The 21,982-nt window shown below is 45.2% G+C and overlaps 2 protein-coding genes across 8 annotated transcripts in view; both read right to left on the reverse strand.

Moving 5' to 3' along the window:
• Positions 1 to 11,243, reverse strand: part of AATF (apoptosis antagonizing transcription factor) — a 60,751-nt gene extending 49,508 nt beyond the window's left edge. Inside the window, exons 1-4 of the mRNA XM_089484081.1 lie at positions 11,105 to 11,243; positions 6,396 to 6,578; positions 3,982 to 4,437; positions 2,988 to 3,125 (exon numbers count right to left, since the gene is read on the reverse strand). Coding sequence (XP_089340207.1) covers positions 2,988 to 3,125; positions 3,982 to 4,437; positions 6,396 to 6,578; positions 11,105 to 11,243 — 916 coding nt within the window. The remainder of the gene's footprint in view (positions 1 to 2,987; positions 3,126 to 3,981; positions 4,438 to 6,395; positions 6,579 to 11,104) is intronic.
• A 4,547-nt stretch (positions 11,244 to 15,790) lies between these two features.
• LHX1 (LIM homeobox 1) overlaps positions 15,791 to 21,982 on the reverse strand; it is a 62,502-nt gene continuing 56,310 nt past the window's right edge. For all 7 annotated transcript variants that reach the window (XM_089484113.1, XM_089484111.1, XM_089484110.1 and 4 more), the window contains 2 exons: positions 19,495 to 19,660; positions 15,791 to 17,917 (listed from right to left, as the gene is read on the reverse strand). In XM_089484113.1, coding sequence (XP_089340239.1) covers positions 17,535 to 17,917; positions 19,495 to 19,660 — 549 coding nt within the window. In that variant the 3' untranslated portion in view covers positions 15,791 to 17,534. The remainder of the gene's footprint in view (positions 17,918 to 19,494; positions 19,661 to 21,982) is intronic.

The following is a 21,982-nucleotide window of genomic DNA, read 5'->3' on the forward strand; positions in this document are numbered from 1 at the left end:
TGTAGCTCCTCCAGCGCAGTCCTATGGTCAGTGTCTGTTGGACGTTGACCACAGAGTTGCCCTGGAGGACCTAGAGATTCCTAGAGAGAGTACTCTACTAGGCCTTTGTAGCTCCTCCAGCGCAGTTCTATGGTCAGTGTCTGTCGGACGTTGACCACAGAGTTGCACTGGAGGACCTAGAGATTCCTAGAGAGAGTACTCTACTAGGCCTTTGTAGCTCCTCCAGCGCAGTCCTATGGTCAGTGTCTGTCGGACGTTGGCCACAGAGTTGCACTGGAGGACCTAGAGATTCCTAGAGAGAGTACTCTACTAGGCCTTTGTAGCTCCTCCAGCGCAGTTCTATGGTCAGTGTCTGTCGGACGTTGACCACAGAGTTGCCCTGGAGGACCTAGAGATTCCTAGAGAGAGTACTCTACTAGGCCTTTGTAGCTCCTCCAGCGCAGTCCTATGGTCAGTGTCTGTCGGACGTTGACCACAGAGTTGCACTGGAGGACCTAGAGATTCCTAGAGAGAGTACTCTACTAGGCCTTTGTAGCTCCTCCAGCACAGTTCTATAGTCAGTGTCTGTCGAATGTTGACCACAGAGTTGCCCTGGAGGACCCAGAGATTCCTAGAGAGAAGACTCTACTAGGCCTTTGTAGCTCCTCCAGCGCAGTTCTAGGGTCAGTGTCTGTCGGACGCTGACCATAGAGTTGCGCTGGAGGACCCAGAGATTCCTAGAGAGGTGTCCTCTCAGGCAAAAACATGGTGTTTTTGTTATTTGCGGTTTTTCCATATTCATGGGAGCCTTGCGCCCCAACCCCAGCCAATATAGAGAGACACGTGTACAGAATGAGCTATCATGGAGACAGGACCTAAGTCTAAACATGAGATCCATTTATGTTCTGTATATCGCTATACGCAGAGCCATTTCTGTATTTCTTATACATAATGTTTTTAATAATCTTGTGCGTGAAATAAAGTTTGCGTACACCGGACCTTCAGAAAACAAGGGTATCACTATCTTAGAAACCCATGCGGACCATTTTGGAGTATTTCAGATTTCGGCAGCCTGGATACGGGAGATACAACCTGTAGCTTATTGTTTAAAAAATGGGTTTGTCATGCACCTTCAAGTCATTTCTGACTTACAGCGATGCTAAGGGGGTTTTCTTGGCAAGATTTGTTCAGAGGGGGTTTGCCATGGCCTTCCTTTGAGGCTGAAAGGATGCGACTTGCCCAAGGTGGGTTTCCAAGGCCGAGCAGGGATTCGAACCCTGGTTTCCAGAGTCGTAGTCCAACATTCGAACCTTTGTTTCCAGAGTTGTACTCCAACATTCAAACCTCCACTTGTTGTTTTAGCCTCTGCTAAAATTAAAACATTTGCTACTTCTAACAGAGTGTACTATCCTGATACGTTTGCGTTACTCCATACGGCATCAACCGGAATCTCAATTGCGTCTTTGCTGCACATCACATTAAGAGCTATTAGCTATAGGGCAAGTTAATAACAAAAATTAAAACGAAGATAAACACATTTCGGATTAAAGTACGGACGATCATTATAGGTCTAGAACAATCGCCGGTGCCTGAAATTCCAAACACATTTTCGGAAGCCAAAACAACGCAGCGAAGCCAATAAAAGTTTCTTTTAACTGACTTTTTAATTAGACTGTCTAATGCCATTGAGCTAAAAGAAGGCATTGACAAGAGCTATAGCGAAACATTTGACTTCCCCCCCCCCCTTTCCGCTTTTTTATGTTTAAAAAATTAATTATTTTACCATATATAAAATCGCCCCTCTTTTCAGGATTTATATATTGTTAAAGTCAAATGTTCAGAATTGTGTTTTTGCTTATGGGAAATATCAAAATGTCAAGCATTGTTTCTGTTTAAAGGTCTTTTAATGATATCGCCCGTTTCGGGACCCGTAATGAAACACGCCGCTCACTACGGTTTGTAATGCATCTCATTAAATGCTTTAATGGCACACGTTCCGCCAAAAGGTCAGGCGCACTATTGGCGGGACTTTGCCTTTTAAACCAAAAAGAGAGAGGAAATTCGGAGGGGGAAGAGAGGACGCTCGGTTTAAAGCCACAGTTAACTCCGAAGTTAAAGCTATTCAACACTAAAAGCATGAAAATGCATTAAAAGACCATATACAGACCTTAAAAACACTACCACGTCTATAATTTAAAGCCCATCCCAGTCGGTTTTTGAAAGCCTGATGGCATCAAAAGGTTTTGACTTGGCTTATGGAAGGAGACAAGGATGAGACCATCTTGGCATCTCTAGGGAAGGATTTCCAAATCCTGGGAGCAGCCACCAAGAAGACCTTCTCCCTTGATCCCACTATAAGAGGCGGGGAAGAGAAAAGGACCTCTCCAGAAGGTCTTAGACCTCTAAGATAAGATAAGGTCCTGCAGATAGCCTGGACCAAAGCCATATAGTAATGTGACCTGTCAGAAGAGCTTTCATGGATCACCAAATTCGGGGAAAGGAGTGGAACGCAATGAGAAGGAAAGAGGAGAAGTAAGAGCTCTGTTGCCTTTGCATCTAGAGATTTGACTATGTTTTGATAGTTGGTGTTGGACCCTTCAAGGTGTCCTAAAAGGAGCGATGTAGCCTCCTAGCCTTCCACAGTTGTCCATGTGTGCTTTAAATGTATCAAGAGCCACATAGAGGATCCTGCAACCTCACACAGACACTAGTCACACTTCCACAATTTGGCCACACAGTCATGGAGGCAGATCTGGCGACCAAACTACGTTGAAAGAGAGAGACGGGAACAGATTAAAACCCAGAGAGGCCGAGCGGGTTTTTCGTCAGTGGTTGCAACTGAGGTCTCAGCACCAGGCTCAGCTCCTTCCTTACCCAGATAAAGTATACAGAGTAAGCACACCTAGACAAACTGTCTAACCTGAATCGTTAATACATTATAAACGCTTCCCTTAAATGACTTCCCTGTGTGTGTCAGGGTTGAAAAAGAGAGGAAGAGGGATTCTTACTGTTCTTGAGCGCATCGGCAAACTCCTGCCCTCCTCTTTTCTTAAATTCGGGGAAAGTATCTGGCTGCGGAAGCTGGTTGGCTGTCAAGAGGACTTTCTGCAGTTTGATGCGTCCTTCCAGCAGCTGATCCCAGAGGGCTGCAAGGAAACAGAGGAGGATTGCTTTAACACATTTCAGTCATATTTTCCATACTGATGTCTTTCAGAGAGTAATGTGCCAGGGGGAAAAAAAGACGCCCGTCATTCCCTCTTTTCTTTGGACCCCTTGGATGGATTAACATATACCTTCCTCAATGTTGCAAGCCCAGCGCTCAGTCTAGCTAAAATACAAGTGTGTGGACCGTCTATTTGAATTATAGTTAAGGTCAGGCCCTCTCAAAGAAACATACACATAAACATATATTGCACCAGGTGTGAGCAATGTGCCCTGGAGGCAGTATGCAACTCCCAACAATCTCTGGTGTATGCAATTCTTAACGGTCCAAGATCATTTGTTTCTGTTGTGTGCCTTCAAATCATTTCCAACCTACCGCAACCCTAAGGTGAATCAATCATAGGGTTTTCTTGGCAAGTCTCTTCAAAGAGGAGTTCCCACTGCCATCCTCTGAGGCTGAGAGAGTGTGACTTATCCAAGATCACCCAGTGGGTTTCCATGGCTATGCAGGGATTCAAACTGTGGTCTCCAGAGTCCTACCCAATGCTCAAACCACTAATGCAAGACTGTTGAGGAATTACAATATGATACCAAATGTATGGAGACTACTTACACTGCCTTAATTATATTGACTCATTCAATTTTGAGTCAAACGTCATCTTTGCTGAAATCAGTGCTAAAGATGGGAATAATCTGAGTTATCGAAATGGGTGGATTTGTCCATCTGGTACAATCTGTCATCTCTGCTCTCCCGAGGAATAAAATGCTACCAATCCTTAAGTGGCAAGAGACCAAAACCCTTCATCAGAGCCCCAAAGGAAATAAACGTCGTCTACTGACCTATTTGATTCTTCACAGCTTTTCCTTTCGTTACTTCTTCAATCACTTTGTCTTTAGAGAATGTCAACAAGGCTCCCTCATCTTTGTCCTCATCCACATCCGCTGTTTCCTCCTGGCTCTCATTGAAACTTTCCTCCAAGCTGCTTCCATCTTCACTGCTTTCTTCCGTGCTACCATCTTCTTCTTCCTCTTCTTCCTCGTCCTCGCTCTCTATTTCATCCATTCCTTCTGCAAACTTCTCAAAATCATCAATAGCCTGGAAGCTGAAAGATGGTTTCTTCTGGTTCTCTGGGGGTTCCTTCTTTTCCTCCTGGCCACTCTCAAGACCAGTAACCATCATCTCCCCGTCTTCTTCCTCCTCCGCTTCTGCACCATCTTCATCCAGGTCCTCCTCAAGAGGTTCACTGTCAAGGTGGTCATCTTCGGCCATTTCCTCCTCGCCTGAAATTTCTTCATCTATCAGTGATAAAGACGCAACAGTTAATGCCAGTTTGATACAGCTTGCAAATGCAACCATCTCTAATTTCCAAGACAACTTGTAGCAAAGAGTATGGGCTTTAAAAAAAGAAAACTCGTGCAACAGCAGATTTTTAAAAGCCCACTTTTTCTGCCCGTTTTGTTGCCGCTTTACTTATCAGGAGCATTTTTAATTTGCTTTTGATTTAAGATATAGAACACAGGTCTAATTCTTTAGGGGAACCAACAACATAAAGGGCAGGGTCTCCAACACAAATCCAAAAAGCACACTTGTCCATGGATGTGCATGATCTACAGCCTGCCAAAAGTGGTGTCAAACCAGATTATTTGCTGCAGTGCGGATGCAGCCTAGACCTACTTCTTCAGATGTGTCTAAGTAGACCAAGGCCCTATACAGACAGACCAAAAGAAAGATGTTTTGGGTCACTTTGGAGGCATGCTCTTTCGATGATGCATGCATCCTAAGAGTCCGGAAGCTGCACCAAATCTGCACTCCAGTTCTTAGGAATGGATCGTGGCTTTGACGTGGCTTCCAGACGCTTAGGACGCATGCATCACTTAAACAGCATACCTCCAAAGTGACTCGAAGCAGCTTTATTTTGGCCTGTCTATATGGGGCCCAAGTCTATGAAAGCTTACACTATAGTTTCCTTCACAAAGGTGCTACAATATCCCTTTGCATACCGATACTCTAGACTCATATGGCTGTGTCTCCGAATTCAAAAATCCGAGAATGGGAACAATTAGAAAATCTTTCTCAGATTGAAACCTCAAACTTGCACTCTGCCGCCGCCGGAGTGGCTGAATGATTATCAGACTCATTGATTAGCTGACAGCCTTCCCCATTCAATAATGAGATAATGGGTGAGCATTATAAGGTGATCAAGCTCCCTTGCGCACGTCTTTATAGAGGCAATGGGAGACAGAACTGTACATGATCAAGATACAATTCCTGAGAGATCCATCAGTGTAAGGGGGGGGGGGGGGGAAAGGCTGCCAATTTCTCTCTGATGAAGACCTGATAATGAACCTCTTGCAACAGGAAAATATCACATCAGAGTTTTGGGACAAGGCAGGCAGTTGTGTAACACACCCCAAAAACGTTATACTAAATAGTAGAAATACTCAAGGGATATGGGAGAAGGGAAGACCAAATAAGAAATACTTCTTAGGGCAGTGATGGTGAACCTTTTCGAGGCCAAGTGCCTAAACTGCAACCCAAAACCCACTTATTTATTGCAAAGTGCCATGTCCCTCTGGCTTTCTAGTAACAAACTCTGGCAAACTCTATGCTTGGGTGACGGGACATGTGCCCACAGAGAGGGCTCTGAGTGCTACCTCTGGCACGCGTGCCATAGGTTCGCCATCACTGTCCTAGGGTGATGGAAATCTAAGTGGGCTAAGCCAACAGGAGGAAAGGAGTGGAGAGGAAAAGGACAGGTTGCTTACCTGTAACTGTATTTCTTCGAGTGGACACCTGCAAATGCACACAAATGGGTTATGTCTGTGCATATATGGGTTATATCTGCACTGTCCGAGCTTTGTGCCCAGGCACAGATATAACCCATTTGTGTGATTCGCAGAGACCATGAAGACGAAGGACAGGTTGCTTACCTGTAACTGTATTTCTTCAAGTGGTCACCTGCGAATACACACAAATGGGTCAAATCTGTGCCTGTACAGAAAGCTTGGACAGCACAGATATAACCCATATATGCGCAGACATAACCCATTTGTGTGTATTTGCAGAGGCCACAAAGAAGAACTATAGATATACCTCATTTATCAAAACAGATGTGTTCCTGGGCATTACTTCTTTGGCAGTAAATCTGCAACCCAAGTTGGTAGTTAAAAGATGTTTAAACCTTGGCGCTCAAAACACAAGTTTGGGAGTTTTGGAAAAGAACATGAGCAACGGAAGCGGCCCAGAGCCTTACCTGACAGGGGAGCTTCTCCCCACCGCTCATCCGCCAAAGCTTTTCGGGAGGTGGCTCTTCCGTGGTATCGCTTATCGGCTTCCAAGAGGTCTGCGGCAACCCCTTTCCGTATGTGGCCCACAGAAAAGACATCCTCTTCGAGGGCTCCTTCGTCAAACTTGTCAACGACTCTGGCTGCAGTGGCTGTAGAGGGAGGAAAAAGGGAGAAGTGTGATTATTCATTTGGGGGTAAGTGCCCTCTAAGAGCGCTAAAGTGTTGTGTGGCGATGTGTTTTTTATGGCTGTTTGGCCAATATGTTATCTTTAGGAATATCTAGGTCCTCCAGTGCAACTCTGTGGTCAACTTTAACTAAAAGTTGCACTGAAAGACCTAGAGATTCCTAGAGAGAACACTACTAGGCCTTTGTAGCTCCTCCAGTGCAGTTTGGTGGTCAGTGTCTGTAGGACATTGACCACAGAGTTGCACCGGAGGACCTAGAGATTCCTAGAGAGAGTATTCTACTAGGCCTTTGTAGCTCCTCCAGCGCAGTTCTATGGTCAGTGTCTGTCGGACGTTGACCACAGAGTTGCGTCGAAAGACCTAGAGATTCCTAGAGAGGATACTCTACTAGGCCTTTGTAGCTCCACCAGCACAGTTTGGTGGTCAGTGTCTGTAGGACATTGACCACAGAGTTGCGCTGGAGGACCTAGAGATTCCTAGAGAGGTATCATCTCAGGTAAAACCATGGTGTTTTTGTTATCTGTGGTTCTTCCATATTCATGGGGGTCTTGTGCCCCTAACCCTAGCGAACATGGAGGGACAAGTGTATATCCTGCTCTTCTCCCAAATGGGACTCAAAGTGGCTTGCAATCCAGATGAAAAGAAAATACCCAAAACAAGATGGAGTACAAAGCTTTAAAGAGGATTAAATGATACATTCAGTTAAAATGCTGGTTTCCAGAAACAATACAAATTAAATAATAATAATAACAACAACAGCTAGACATTTTAAAGTGAGGAAAGCCTGAGCAATTCCATCGACAATTTCCGATCTCCCTTCCCTTCCCCGACGCCGTCGTCTCCTCTCGTGTTTCCAAGACCGGATTATTATGCCAAACAGGAATCCTTATTAAACCCGGTCCTCGCTTTTATTTCCGTTCATCTGCGCAGCACCCTGCCCATAAAATTATAGGGTTAGAGTTGCTCGCCCGATCAAGTGATCCGATTGGCTTGGCGTCGCTTTAAGTGCTTTTCTAATGTGCCTCGGAGAGCGCTAATACCCCACTGACAGAGACTGTTTGCTGGGGTACGGGGATGGAAATAAAACACAGCCTATATAGGATTAAATTGCCCTTAAGCACTCAAGACAACGCCGAACAGCAATTGGGGACGGGGAATAAATCTAGGAGGAGACAGGCGTTCCTTCAAGTTTATTTGCAAGTTTGGAAGGTTTTACACAGCTTTTCGGAAACAAATGAAGTGCAAGAGGAAAGTGAGGATAGGCCATAGCTTTGTGGCTAATCTGTGGCTTTGGTATCTTCAGGTGAAACGTCAGGAATAAACTCTTCTAGAACATGGCCACACGGCCCCAAAAACCCACAAAAATCTGTGGATGTCGGCCATGAAAGCCTTTGACTTCACATTAAAAATCATAGAATCGTAGAGTTGGAATAGCATTCTTGGTTTCTTGGCTATGGCTAAGAGACTTGAATGCAAGCCAGCGTTAACCAGAGCACAGCTACTGGTTGTTGTTGCTGCTGCTGTTGTCGTTGTGTGCCTTCAAGTCGTTTTATGTGACTATAGGGTTTTCTTGGCAAGACTGGTTCAGAGGAAGTTTGCCATTGCCATCCCCTGAGGCTGAGAGTGTGTGACTTGACGAAGGGTCCCCAGAGGGTTTCATGGCCGAGCGGAGAATCAAACCCTGGTCTCCAGAATGTGGAGAGATCCTGTGGCACACCTTTGAGACTAACTGACAGAATAGTTTTGTTGTGGGTTTTGGGGGCTATGTGGCCACGTTCTGGAAGAGTTTATTCTCAATACAGAAGCCAGAGCAACATCAGGAATGAGTTTTTCTAGAACAAGGCCACACACCCACGAAAAACTATGGATGCCGGCCGTGAAAGCCTTTGACTTCACAATGAAACAAAGAAATTGGCAGCATGAGCTTTCCTAGACTTAAGCATCTGAGGAAGTAGACCGAAGCCTAGGAAAGCTCATGCTGCCGATTTCTGTCTTTCAGTGAGTCTCAAAGGTGCTCCCTGGTCTCCAGAGTCGAAGTCCAACGCTCAAACCACTATCCAGCTACTATATGTATAACTAAACATGGTTGCAAATCGGTTTGCGAAACACGGCTGGCATCCCTATCCATGGAAATGATACTATCCTAGTCAGATTGCCAGCCATGGTAGGTAGGTCAAGGAGGCTGATTTGTACCACTGCAAGAGAAAAGAGATGACCTCCGAACATGCAATACTTTAAACCAATGCTTCCCAACCTTTTCTATGCCCTGAGCCTCTAGGAAATGTTGGCTTAATGTTAGCACCCGCTACCAAACTGGTATCAGATCTAAAGATGAACAAGTCCGACTTCTATGCTATGGGACCCAAGGATTTGTAGTTTGGGGACACATTTGCCCTTCTCTGACGGAGAGCTCTGATGCCTCAACAAACTCCAAATCCATGACATTTAAAGTGGTGTCAAACTGCATTAATTCCGCTGTGTGGCAGCAGCCACTGGCAGAATAAGAGGAGAGGAAACGTCTGTGTGAGCGAAAGACACCTGAAATGAGTGTCGCCTGCATGGTTTGTGGATGGTTTGGACAATTTTGGGGACCATGTGGGATTTGTTAAAGCTTATCTTCCATATGTTCTTAATTTGAACTTGTTGGGTCTGTGGCTTGCAATGAAGAATTGTTGTGGTTGCATTCCCTGAGTGTCACTTCACCTCCCTCTTTTCATTAGTTGTTTAAACTATTAAAGGTCGAGTCTTCCTTATCTGAAATGCTTGGGACCAGAAGTGTTTGGGATTTGCACTTGTCCCCCCATATTTGTTAGGGTTAGGAGCACAAGACGCCCATCAAGATGGGGAAACCGCAAATAACAAAAACACCATGTTTTGACCTGAGAGGACACCTCTCTAGGAATCTCTAGGTCCTCCAGGGCAACTCTGTGGCCAACGTCCGACAGACACTGACCATTGAACTGCGCTGGAGGAGCTACAAAGGCCTAGTAGAGTCTTCTCTCTAGGAATCTCTAGGTCCTCCAGGGCAACTCTGTGGTCAACATCCGACAGACACTGACCATAAAACTCACTGGAGGAGCTACAAAGGCTTAGTAGAGTCTTCTCTCTAGGAATCTCTAGGTCCTCCAGGGCAACTCTGTGGCCAACGTCCAACAGACACTGACCCTAGAACTGCGCTGGAGGAGCTACAAAGGCCTAGTAGATAGAGTATTCTCTCTAGGCATCTCTAGGTCTTTCAGTGCGACTTTTAGTTAAAATTGACCATAGAGTTTCACTGGAGGAGCTACAAAGGTAAAAGTCAAAGTCACAAATGTGGAGGGACAAATGTACCTCCTCTTTCCCCATATATCATCATCATCATCATAGTTTCAAGGATTCATATCCTGCCTTTCTCCCAGAATGGGATTCAAGGCGGGTTACAATACTTTCAAAGGACTTACACAGATGTCCAGGGAGGCTCCTGCAGAAATAACCCAGAAACAACCCATACCTCCCCCTTCCCCACACATACACACATGTGTCTAAGGAGACCCATTCAAACATATATACCTCCTCCTTTCCCCAAACACAAACCCATGTCCAGAAGTGAGACTTATCCAGACATCCATACCTCCCCCTTTCCCCCCAAACGGAAGCGTCCAGAAAGGAGACCCATTCAGACATACATACCTCCTCATTTCCCCAAATACACACAAGTGTGACTCATTCAGACATACATACCTCCTCCTTTCCCAAACATACACATCTCTAGGGAGACTTCATGCACTTACATACCTCTACCTTCCCCCCAGACACGTGTCTTGGAAGACTCATTCATAAACACATACCTCCCCCTTTTTCCCCCCCAAACACAAGTCTCCAGGAGGGAGATCCATTCAGACACACATGCCTCCCCCCTTTCTACCCATTCAGACATACATACTTCCTCCTCTCCCCAAACACACGTGTCTAAGGAGACCCATTCAGACACGCATACCTCTCCCTTTCCCCAAAGAGACACGTGTCTAAGGAGACTCATACACTTACATACCCCGCTCAGACACGTGTCTCAGGAGACCCATTCAGACATACATACCTCCCCCTTTCCCCAAACACACACGTGTCTAAGGAGACTGATACAAACATACACACCTCCCCCTTTCCTCAAAGACACAGGGGAAAGAGGTAGGTATACACATATATATATATGTCTGCATGAGTCTCCTTAGATACGTGTGTTTGGGAAAGGGGAAGGTACGTCTGAATGAGCCTCCTTACACACGTGTTTTGGGGGGAAGGTAGAGGTATGTATGTCTGACTGGGTCTCCTTGGACACGTGCCTAAGGAGGTAATGTCTGTCTGAAGGGGGCACCTCCCCGTTTAAACACGTGTCTAAGACCAGCCCCATAATAAAAGCCATACATTCCCCCCACAAACCCATAGATAGGCGTGTCTATATATGTTTCTATCTGCCTATATCGTTAAATGGATGCCTATGCTGGCTCCCCACCGTCCTCCGGCTCGTCCTCGGGGTCCTGAGGGGCGCTGGGCAGAGGGTTGAGCAGGCGCTCCAGCTCCTCAGCCAAAGGCGCCGCCATTTTGTTTGGCAGCCTCCTTCTTCCCTTTTCCTTCTCCTCCTCCGCCTCCATTTTGGCCCCGCCCCGCCCCGCGCGGAAGGGGGCGTGGCCAGCGGGCGCCGCGCAGGGGCGGTACGGAGACCCCGTGGCACTAAGAAAGGTTACCTCAGCTGAGGGGAAAAAGAAAAGCCTCAGTTTGGTTCCATAACTCACTGCAGGAATAGCCCAGTTTGAGAGCGCTATAGCTGCCCCTGGCTCAAGGGACTCTGGGAAACGTAGTTTTTATTGTGAGACACTGAGCCTTTCTCTGTCAGAAAACAATAAACTATAATTCCCAGTATTTCCTTAGCCTTCAGCCAGGGCACTTAAAGTGGTCTCAAACTGGATCATTGCTGCATTGGCCTAAATTGCAAGGCAACCGAAATTACACTATATATGTACATATATATGTATATATGGTCCAAACCACACTGCAGAAAATAATCCAGTTTGAAAGCACTTTTTGTCCTGGCTCGCTGCTCAGGAATCCTGGGAATTGTAGTATATTGTTCCCTGACAGAAGAGTCGACGACTCACAAAAACTACAGTTCCCAGAATCCCCTAGCGTCGAGCCAGGGCACTTAAAGTGGTCTCAAACTGGGTTATTTCTGCAGTGTGGTTTGAACCAGGGGTGACTTTCTTTCCCCAACTTCCTCTGTCTTATGATTTCCATTTTAACAATCAGAACTATGTATATATATTTACATATAGTTATATGGTGTATCAGTTATATATGTGTAACTGATAAGCGTGTCTTATGAGCTCCCTCCAGTGTGTTAAAAATAAACACACACACACACACACACACACACATATATACACATATATGTATACACACACACATATATATGTATATATACACACACAAATACACATACATATATATGTATACACACACACATATATACATACACACACATATATATGTATATACACACATACCTGTATATACACACACACTCATCTATGTATATACACACACAAATACACATACATATATATGTATACACACACACATATATATACATACATACATACACATATATATATACACATACACATATACATACATACACATATATGTATACACACACACACACACACATATATACATACATACATACACATATATATAATTTTTAACATGCTGGAGGAAGTTGATAAGACAGGCTTATCAGCTCTCCCTTTTCTCTATATTCTGCTATTCACATTGCTCTCTGGAGGCAGCTACTACAGTTGGCCCTCAGCATTTCCAGCTATTGACTTTTGCGGATTTGATTATTAGCAGATTTGATTAATATGTTCTTTCTAGGAATTTCTCGGTCCTCCAGCAATGACTCTATGGTCAACCTCTGCCAAAGTCACGCTGGAGGACCTAGAGATTGCTAGAGAGAACACTTCTGTAGGCATTTGTTGGTCCTCCAGCACATATTCATGGTCAACGTCTGGCAGATCTTGACCACAGAATTGCCCTGGAGTGTGTTTCTTATTTGCGTTATTCCCACTTTCACGGGGGTCCTGTGCGCTTAACCACAATGAATATGGAGAGTCCACTGTACTTACCTTACCTGTTGTAGACAGATGCACATAGCTGTAGTAGAACTGGTGTGTAAATAGGAGCTTCATTATCAGCACTATGCGTGTAATTTAAAGTGCGACTATGGATATACCACACTAGCTACGCATGGCACCAAGCCATACATTGGCACACAAAAAATACAAGGCCATATGACGAAGTTTATAAGAGAAGAAACAAGTGTAGAGTCATGCAGTTTTGAAGCGCATTTACCTAAGGGTCGTCTCTATGAGTTCAATGTGGCTTGGCCATGTACCCAACCGAGTGGGATAACGCAACAACAAACATATACACACAGGACGCATTGAGAATTCGATAACAAGAGATGGGTACTTATGGAAGCGTTCAGCCTTGCCAGAAAAACAATGCTGATCTATCGATCTGGGAAAAAATTGCATTTCTAACCTCCCAGAGTGCATGATGCTTTTCGACCCAATATAGGAAAGCAGTAAATATAATGGGAAATGCATGCTTTGGTGAGCAGCTTTCAAAAGAGTAGCCACTTTTATTGGTGGCAATAAGCCAACCCATTCCAAAACAAAAAGGAATTGGAGAACCAGGGTGGTATAGTGGTTTTGAGCATTGGACTATGACTCTGGAGACCAGGATTCGAATCATGACTGGGCAAGTCACACTCTCTCAGAGGATGGCAATGGCAAACTTCCTCTAAAGAAGGAGAAAAGCCCATGATCATAGGGAATGACTTGAAGGCACACAACAAACCTTGTTACCTATGGGGTTTACATCTGAGGAAACATGCTTAGGACACGTCTTAGGACAGAGAGAGTAGCTGCATTAATCTCTTTTCATGGCAAATATGAGTCTTGTCGCATCTTAACACAAAGTGTGGGGTTGGGACTGCAAATCCCAGCAGCCCTAACCAATGGTCAGGAATGCTGGGGGTCGCATTTTTGGGAAGAACTGGAGGGCCACGCCATTCTTGTCCCTCACATAAAGTTTAATTTGACCTCAGCCTTTGTAGATGCCTTGGATGTTAGTCACACAATAGCTCATGCCAGAGGTAAAGCATTCATCTCAAATTTGTGACACAGTCTTATGCATAAACAAAAAGCCTTGTGTCACCTTAGTTATTTATGCACGGTGTTGTGCTATATTTCATTTGGGAGAGGATTAAATCTAGAATGGCTCATCGGATAGGACACCACACGCCCCAAGCACAAAATGAACGTATTTCTATATCCATTATATATGTATGTGCCTTCAGATCATGTGCCGATTTATGGCGAGCCCATGAATTTCACATATAAGGAGTACTCAATGTGTGGTTTTGCCAGGTACTTCCTCTGAAATCTAGCCTAGTCTTTGCTGGCAGTCTCCCGCCCAAGTACTAACCAGGGCTGATCCAGCTTGGCTTCCAAAATCTGGTGCCTTTCGGGTGTATGTTCCCTGTAGTTCCTATATAGGAAAGCAGTCATTGATAGAACATAATTTTCTATCTGTGAAGATGCCAATGCCACAGATGCTGGCGAAACGTCAGGAATAAACTCTTTTAGGACATGGCCACATAGTCCAAAAAACCCACAACAAACTTTGCCAGAATAAATTGTGCCAAGGAAGCATCAGGATAGGGTTGCCATAAGTCAGCGTCTACTTGAAGGCACATAACAGTGTGGCGTAGTGCATTTTAAGTATAAAACTGGGATTCTAGGAGACCAGGGTCCATATACACCGCTATGTACACCGCTATGATCAATGCGGAATAGCGGTCTATAAATAAAACTTATTATTATTATTATTATTATTATTATTATTATTATTATATCCCTGCTCAGCAATGGAAACCCACTGGTTGACTTTGGGCAAGCCACACTCTCCCAGCCTCAGAGGAAGGCAAAGGCAATGCTCCTTTGAATAAGCATTGCCAAGAAACATTGCCATAAGTCTGAGTCGACCCAAAGACATTGAACAGCTGCCATATAGGAAAGTAGTAGTAGTTTGGAACATGGTCCTACTTGAAAGATAGATAGTCAGGTTATATTCTAGCATTCCCACTTAAGATGTCACCATCTTTCACTTTTTGCTCAGTTCTCCCAGACAAGGGCTGCCTTACACTCAGAAAAAGCACCTAAATTACCCATACATTTCCTAAGGAAGGTATGGGAGCTGAAGCCAGGCCCATATCCAATATAATACTTAAGCAAGGCTTTAAGTTCATTACCCATGCACTTTCCAAGGAAAATATGGAGGCTGACGCAAGACCCATATCTAGTGGCCTGTTACAGACTGCCAAAATAAAGCTGCTTGGGGTCTCTTTGGAGGTATGCTGTTTAAATGATGCATGGGTCCTAAGAATCCGGAAGCTGCACCAAAGCTGCCCTCCAGTGCTTAGGAATGGAGTGTGGCTTTGGCGCGACCTCCGGACTCTTAGGACCCATGCATCATTTAAATAGCATACCTCCAAAGAGACCTGAAGTAGCTTTATTTTGGCAGTCTGGAACAGATACGTATGCGAAGGCTTACCTTACTCTTGGTTGTTTAACTTCCACGCTGTTTGCTCCGAACAAAAAAGCACACCGTTTTTCAGACGCAGGACACTAGTCCCTATTATTCCTGCCTCTGGTACCAAATGTGGTTTTTAATCCGCTCTGTAAACAGAAGTCTACCTGCATTTGTCCATATCCCTTTGGAATATTAAAGACAACAATACATTACAAAGAAAGAATCGCGCATGGGAACAGGGACGTAGCCAGGATTTTAGGAAGGGGGGGGTCCAGAGTAAGCGCCACCATTATAATGGGGCTTGGGCGCAGAAGCACACACCATTCATTTTTCTAATGGAAGGGGGGGGCGGACCCCAAGAACCCCCCCCCCTTGACTACGTCCCTGATGGGAAAAGCCTACAAATGCTTTCGGCAACATTACAAGTCAGCCTTAAGTTCAATTCCTTCGTAGCTGATGCACCCCAGTAATGCGACATAAACCATTGAAAGCACCGAATGAAACACAAGGTTATCTAAACATCAGGTTTTCTAGTTTTATTAAAAATTCACAAACTTTTGTGTAATCCGCCTTTCCTTTCCCCAAACCCACCCCTTTCATACAGTGAATGGTCTAATATGCACTGGAGGTCACACAAGCTTAGGTTTTATTTGAACAATTAATAAAAGACATATGAGAAATAGTAATATATAAAGGAAAGGAAAGGAAAGAAAGCAGCAGCTGCCGGCTGCATATCCGACCATAAAATTTAAATATTCTGGACTTATTCTTTTCTTTTTTCTTTCAAAGACACAAAAATAAAACCTGTGTGGGTCTATATCAGTCGTATTAACACTCCCATTAATGTGAAACAGGACTAAACATTAGCAAAGATGTTCAATTTGTCCCCCCCCCCCCTTTTAACCTTTAACATTTGTGGGCTGCGGGTGCGACGTCCCCCCCGAAACAAAGAATATTTTGTGCTCTAGAATTGTTTTATTTGGCAACTATCTGGTTTTTTTTATAGGTATTTCTTTTATTCTTTGCCTTCTGTAAACACCACCTTTTACAAACTAGCACAGTGAAACACAAGCCCTGTAATGTCTTATATAACATCTACGGAAAAGAAGAAGGAAGAGAAGAAGAAGGAGAAGGAGAAGAAGAAGGAGGAAAAGAAAACAAACTATTTTGGTTGATTGCTCAAAACACGTTGCTTTTGAACAAGAGGTTCTAAAACAGGATTTTTTATTAGTAGTAGTAGCATCATTTTAGTAAAACGTTGAGCTCCTGAATTTAACATTCGACGTAAACAGTTGACTGTTTTATTTTTCTAGTTCCATAGAGTCTTTATTTATTTATTTATTCGTGGTTTTTTAAATTTTTTTTGTTTGTTTAGCTTTTTTTTCTCGTTTCTGTGAAGGTAGACGGCTTTTTTTGTGGTTCGTTTCTTTTCAAGTCTTTTCTTTCTTTGAAACTGTAGAAGCCTAGCCAAAAAAAAGGACTTCTGGGTTCTGAGGATTATCGGCGTGTGTCGCTCCGAAAAGGTAGAAGAGTTGATGCTGAGGGCTTTTACGTTTAAATATCGGCTATTTTCATTTGGCCAAGAGACGGAAAACGGAACGCAAAACGAAACAGAAACGCTTCCCAAAAAATAACGAAAAGCAAAAAACCTAAGTTTCTTTCGCCTCGGCCGACGTTTCCGAGGCTGAAAAGTTCTGCCGACGCGGGTCACGTTCGGTTTCCGAAGGCGAAAATTAACAAAGTGACCAAACCGTGGTTTCAAAAACTGCTCGGAGTTTCCTTGAAGCTTTGCTTTCCTTGTTGTGGTTGACCTTGCCTTTTCTTTCAATATCTGAGAACGGTTTTGCTCTTTCCCCACCCGATTCATAGAGTTCCCATCCAGCGAACGAGGGTGCCCAGTATATGCAACCCCATAAATATATGGCAGTACGGTTGTATCGAAACACATCCCCTCCGTCAGTGTCTTTTGCCACTCGGTACAAAAAAATTTTGTCCATTCCGTTGCCGGTCCGTCGTTCCGTATTACGAAGATCGTCCCTTTCCCCCCCGCCGCCGCTGTTCGGTCCGTAACAAAACCATATCTGGACTTAGATCTGAAATGAAAGGGTCCAGTTCAACAAAAGAATAAAGAGGGTAAAAGGGAACCCCTCTCCTCCGAAAAAACACAATAGATATCGTCTTAAAGCAGGGACAAAAACAAAATTGTTCTACATGTTTGAACGCATCTCTGTACACCTCAATATAAGCGGGAGGAAGGTTGACCTGGCGCTCAGTCCCGGCGTTTAAAGCTACCATACGGCAGCCTCGTTCATTTCGGGCGGATGCGACAAGTGGTTGGCGTAGTTGCCGCCGGCGCCGTTGACGGATATCGAAGAAAACGGCGGGCTCGGGCCGAAAACTTCTGCCGACATGGAGTGCAAGGAACCGGGCAAGTTGGGTTCTGGACTGGGCGAATCACCTGGCGGATGGGACAAGATATCCGTGAAACGCTGGGCGTCGCTGGAAGGGTGGTGTCCCGGTAAAGGGTGGTCCATGCCCCCCAAAGGTGTGCCGGAGGGCCCCGAGGACGGCACGAACGGGAGATCCACCGGCGTCTGAGCTTGAGAGGAAGGGGGTCCTTGCGGGAAGAAGTCGTAGTTGCTCCCGGGTCCATAGTATTCGCTCTGATAATCTGGTGGATGGAAGAGAGAAAGAAGGTTGGCATAGTAAGGCATGCGTAAGGAGCCTGGGGTTAAAGGAAGGAGTGTGGTAGGAGGTTGGACTAGATGGCCCTTGAGGTCTCTTCCAACTTGCGAGTAACATGTTATTTGTAAGTAGTTACTCCCTAACTGAAGCCTGCCTTACAGGGTTGATGCCGACGTATGGATTGCTGAGATAAATACCTGTCAAAAGCTCTTGGAATGTGAAAATGCAATCTATAAATGCCCAAGCGTTATGACCAAGTACGGCGTTCCGCAGATGTAAAACCATTGCGTCCTTTGAGACGCCGCACCTGCCATGGCAATAGAAATCCTGCGTGCCCACGATAACCCAGTTTCTTTGTGAAGAAAGGCTGAGTTTGGCTGCCTGCTTAGATTAGGCAAATCGGGGACATTTGCAATAAAACAGTATTGCAAAACTGGGCAGTGTTTATTCTCTTTCTCAGATATAAGGTCAAACAACTCTTGCCTGTCCTCCTGAGGTCCCAACTCAGGAGTATCCCAGCTCCTACTCACTTGAATCTCAAAGGTCTCAAAGCCTCCCTTACAGACCTCACATGGCAAACTTTGGTACCAGATGCAAAAATAACATGGAAACAATGGGGATAAGTTCCTACACCATAAAAAAGAAGAACCGTTTGACATATCTGGGCCAACTTTTCATTCACTAACTAAGACTATGCAAATGGGAAGAGAACCAACCACACCACACATCATTTGCATTAGAATCAATGGGTATAAGATTGCCCTTTAGTAAATTTACTCAATATATTGCATGGTTGTACTGTACCTCTTAAAAGGAGCCAAGTCCTCGGACATAAGTTAGTCCAGAACCCAGGACAGTGGGATCCGGTTCATTTCCTACTAATCCACTGGATGAAAATGCTATGATCCCCCAGGTCTGACCCAAGACATTTTGCTGTCCAAGGCATGGCACAGTAGCAAGTGCCATCCCCTCTCCGTCATAAACGTTCCCCAGTTCTCAAAACTAATCCGACAACCAAAAAAGTGAGTCCCTAGCTCTTCAATTTATTGGTATACGGAGGAATGCAGAGAGACTCCAGCTACTAAGAAGGAAACGTTCCCACTTTCTAATACTCGTTTGGTCAATGAATAACCAAGTCTTAAGATAAACTGTTTTGAACCGTGATAAATAACTATATGCTGGGGAGGGATGCATTAAAAGCCAATAAGAAGTAGACCCCCGTGGGATTGCTTTCTTTCACAATTGTATTTTGTGCTTACATTTAAAGTGCATTAAAGGCATATCTGTATTTATGATCAGGGCCATTTCACCGTTAGCCTCTCCTTCTTGACACTGTTTCACCGGAGTCCTGGCTAAGGTCCGAAAGGTATATGCAAGGGATTTCCGCCCCCTTCCAGGTACCATTAAAAACAAAACATTGTTCTAGAAGACATGGGAGACGGTATTTTTGCCATCTTATTGGGCCTTCCTGGGCCCAACTCCACAGCCTTGTGCCATGGCGGTTAAAGTGGTGCCAAGCCGGATTCTTTCTGCAGTGTGGATGCAGCCCCAGTGCTTACCCACCTCCGTAGAAGGAGAAGGGCCCGTTGGGGATGAGTTCTCCGGGTTCGAGGCGGTCCACCAGCGGCCTCATGCGTCGTGGGCTGCGGAAGAAGGCATGCCGCCGGGCCCCCAGGGCGCTCAGCTGCTTCATGCGCCTCTCCTTGGAGCGCCGGTTCTGGAACCAAACCTGGCATGGAGGGAAAAGAGAGAAGGCAGGGGTGAAGGAGGGCACCTTGGAAAGGGAGAAGGTCCAGAAGGAGAGGGGCAGATTTGGAGAGCTAGGTGCTTTGATGGTGGGTTCCTGCATGGCTTTTTGGGGTCTCTTCCACCCGGTTCTGAAACCCACAAAGAGGGTGGCTGGAGGCTTTGGAGACCCTCCGCAAGGGCTCAAATGGCAAACCGGACAGATGCCTACGTGTGCAGCCTCAACCAAACCCACTTGGAGGGTGCCAAAACTGGCATGGATAAAAAGTATCCCTTCATCTTCATTTGGGTCATAGATGCAGTTCAGGGGTCCATCTGGTGGGACATTTATCAATGCAGGATCAATGGTCTATCAATGAGAATTCACACATGTACACAAGGTTAAGTTTCCTTCCCTCTCCATAGTACTAGCACTGCAAAGAGACCTGGAGCATGGTCCACAATAAGGTGCCCAAAGTTTAGTCCTCCAGGTGTTTTGGAACTCAGGTCCCAGAAGCCAAGAAGAGTTTGGGATTCTGGGACCTTAAGTCCAAAACATCTGGAGGACCAAAGTTTGGGAGGCATTTGATTTTGCCGCCTTCCTTTCCTTTCCCTTGGTGTTTTTGCGGGAGGGTTGAGTCACTGCAACAGTTACAAGTTTGGGAAACGAAGAAATGTTTAATAGAGTCCGAGCTCTTGGTTTGTTGGGAGTAGGGGTGCCCTCATTTTGTCTACAGGTCAGAACGGACAGCCATCCATCCAGATCCTCACATTGCAATACAAGTTTTTCTTAGGTGGGGAATCCTTAGAGGACGTTTGGCTGGTTCCTTCCTCCGAAACACAATCTACAGTGCTTGGGATTTCTCGGTGGTCTCCCCTCCAAAGACTATCCAGGGCTCTGAATCAATCTGGGCAAGAAAATCTTATCAGGGGGATTTCCATAAGCAACGTAGTCCATTCCTCCAACCAGCCCCTGTTCCAATGTGACATTTGCAAGTCCCTCAAAACCTGGAGACACACAACAACAAAAACAAAACCCATCCCTTTTCTTTCCATATTGCTTGTGCCTCTGGGGCCAAATGTTGTGTTAAAAAAAGTCATGCCCAGGAACACATCGGTTTTGTGGCCTGAAGTATATCTGTAGACAGGGGTGGAGTTGGCACCTTCCTCCAGAAACTGGGAAGGCCTTGATACCATTAACTTCAAATGGGGAAGGTGATGGGAGAGATTATCGCCTTACAGAAATGTGGCAACCTTAAGTAACACTTCCTTCCCGAAAACTGCCCTCTGCATGGGCTGGCATCAGTTTGGAAATGGTGCTCCTTCCATGTTTTGTCCCACTCTCACCGATACTTTGCAATGTTTGTGTGTGTGTTGTGTATCTTCAAGTCCTTTCTGACTTATGGCAACTCTAAAGCGAACCTTGAATGGGATTTTCTTGGCAAGATTTGTTAAAGGAGGTTTGCCATGGCCTTCCCCTGAGGCTGAGAGAGTGTGACTTGCCCAAAGTCACCCAGTGGGTTTAATGGCCAAGCTGGGAATCGAACTCTGGTCTCCAGAGTCATAGTCCAACACTCAAAGCACTACATCATGCTGGCTTTCTCTCTCCTCTTAAACTGCAGAAGAGCAGGACTGGTTGTTTCAGGCCGGTCAGCTGGCAAACATTTCAGTTTAACCATCTGTCATGCCCAAGCTTGTTAGCTGCTGGTGTTTTTTAATGTATGGGTTTTATTGCACTTGCGATTGGCAGGTGTTTTATAACTTGACGCCCTGCGCCAGGTGAGGTCAGGGTGCGCTCCATCCTACAACCAAATTCATAAAGCAAATAAATGTGGCTGGGAGTGCGCAGCCAAGAACATTTCAAGCTTCGCTGGGTTTATTGTGGTCAAAGCCAATGAGCAAGTATAGCCGGCCTTCCACATTTGGGGCTTTGGCGGATTTGATTATCCGCGATTGGATTAATATGTTCTTTTTAGGAATTGCTAGGTCCTCCAGAGAAACTCTGCTCGGAAGTTGAGCATAGAGTTGCATCGGAGGATCTAGAGGTTCCTAGAGCAAAGACATCTCTAGGCATTTGTAGGTCCATCAGCATGGTTCTGTGGCCAAATTCTGGCAGATGTCCTCTTCTGGAAGACCTAGAGCAGTGGTTCTCAACTTGTGGGTTGCGACCCCTTTGGGTGTTGGACAACGCTTTCTCAGGGGTCGCCTAAGACCATCGCAAAACACATATTTCCGATGGCCTTAGGAACTGAGACCATCGTTTGGGGGTCACCACAACATGAGGAACTGAATTAAAGAGTCGCGACATTAGGAAGGTTGAGAGCCA

The sequence above is a fragment of the Sceloporus occidentalis genome, unplaced genomic scaffold (assembly GCF_023333645.1).
Source record: "Sceloporus occidentalis isolate IW3139 unplaced genomic scaffold, rSceOcc1.0.p SCAF_21, whole genome shotgun sequence".
Lineage (NCBI taxonomy): Eukaryota > Metazoa > Chordata > Lepidosauria > Squamata > Phrynosomatidae > Sceloporus > Sceloporus occidentalis.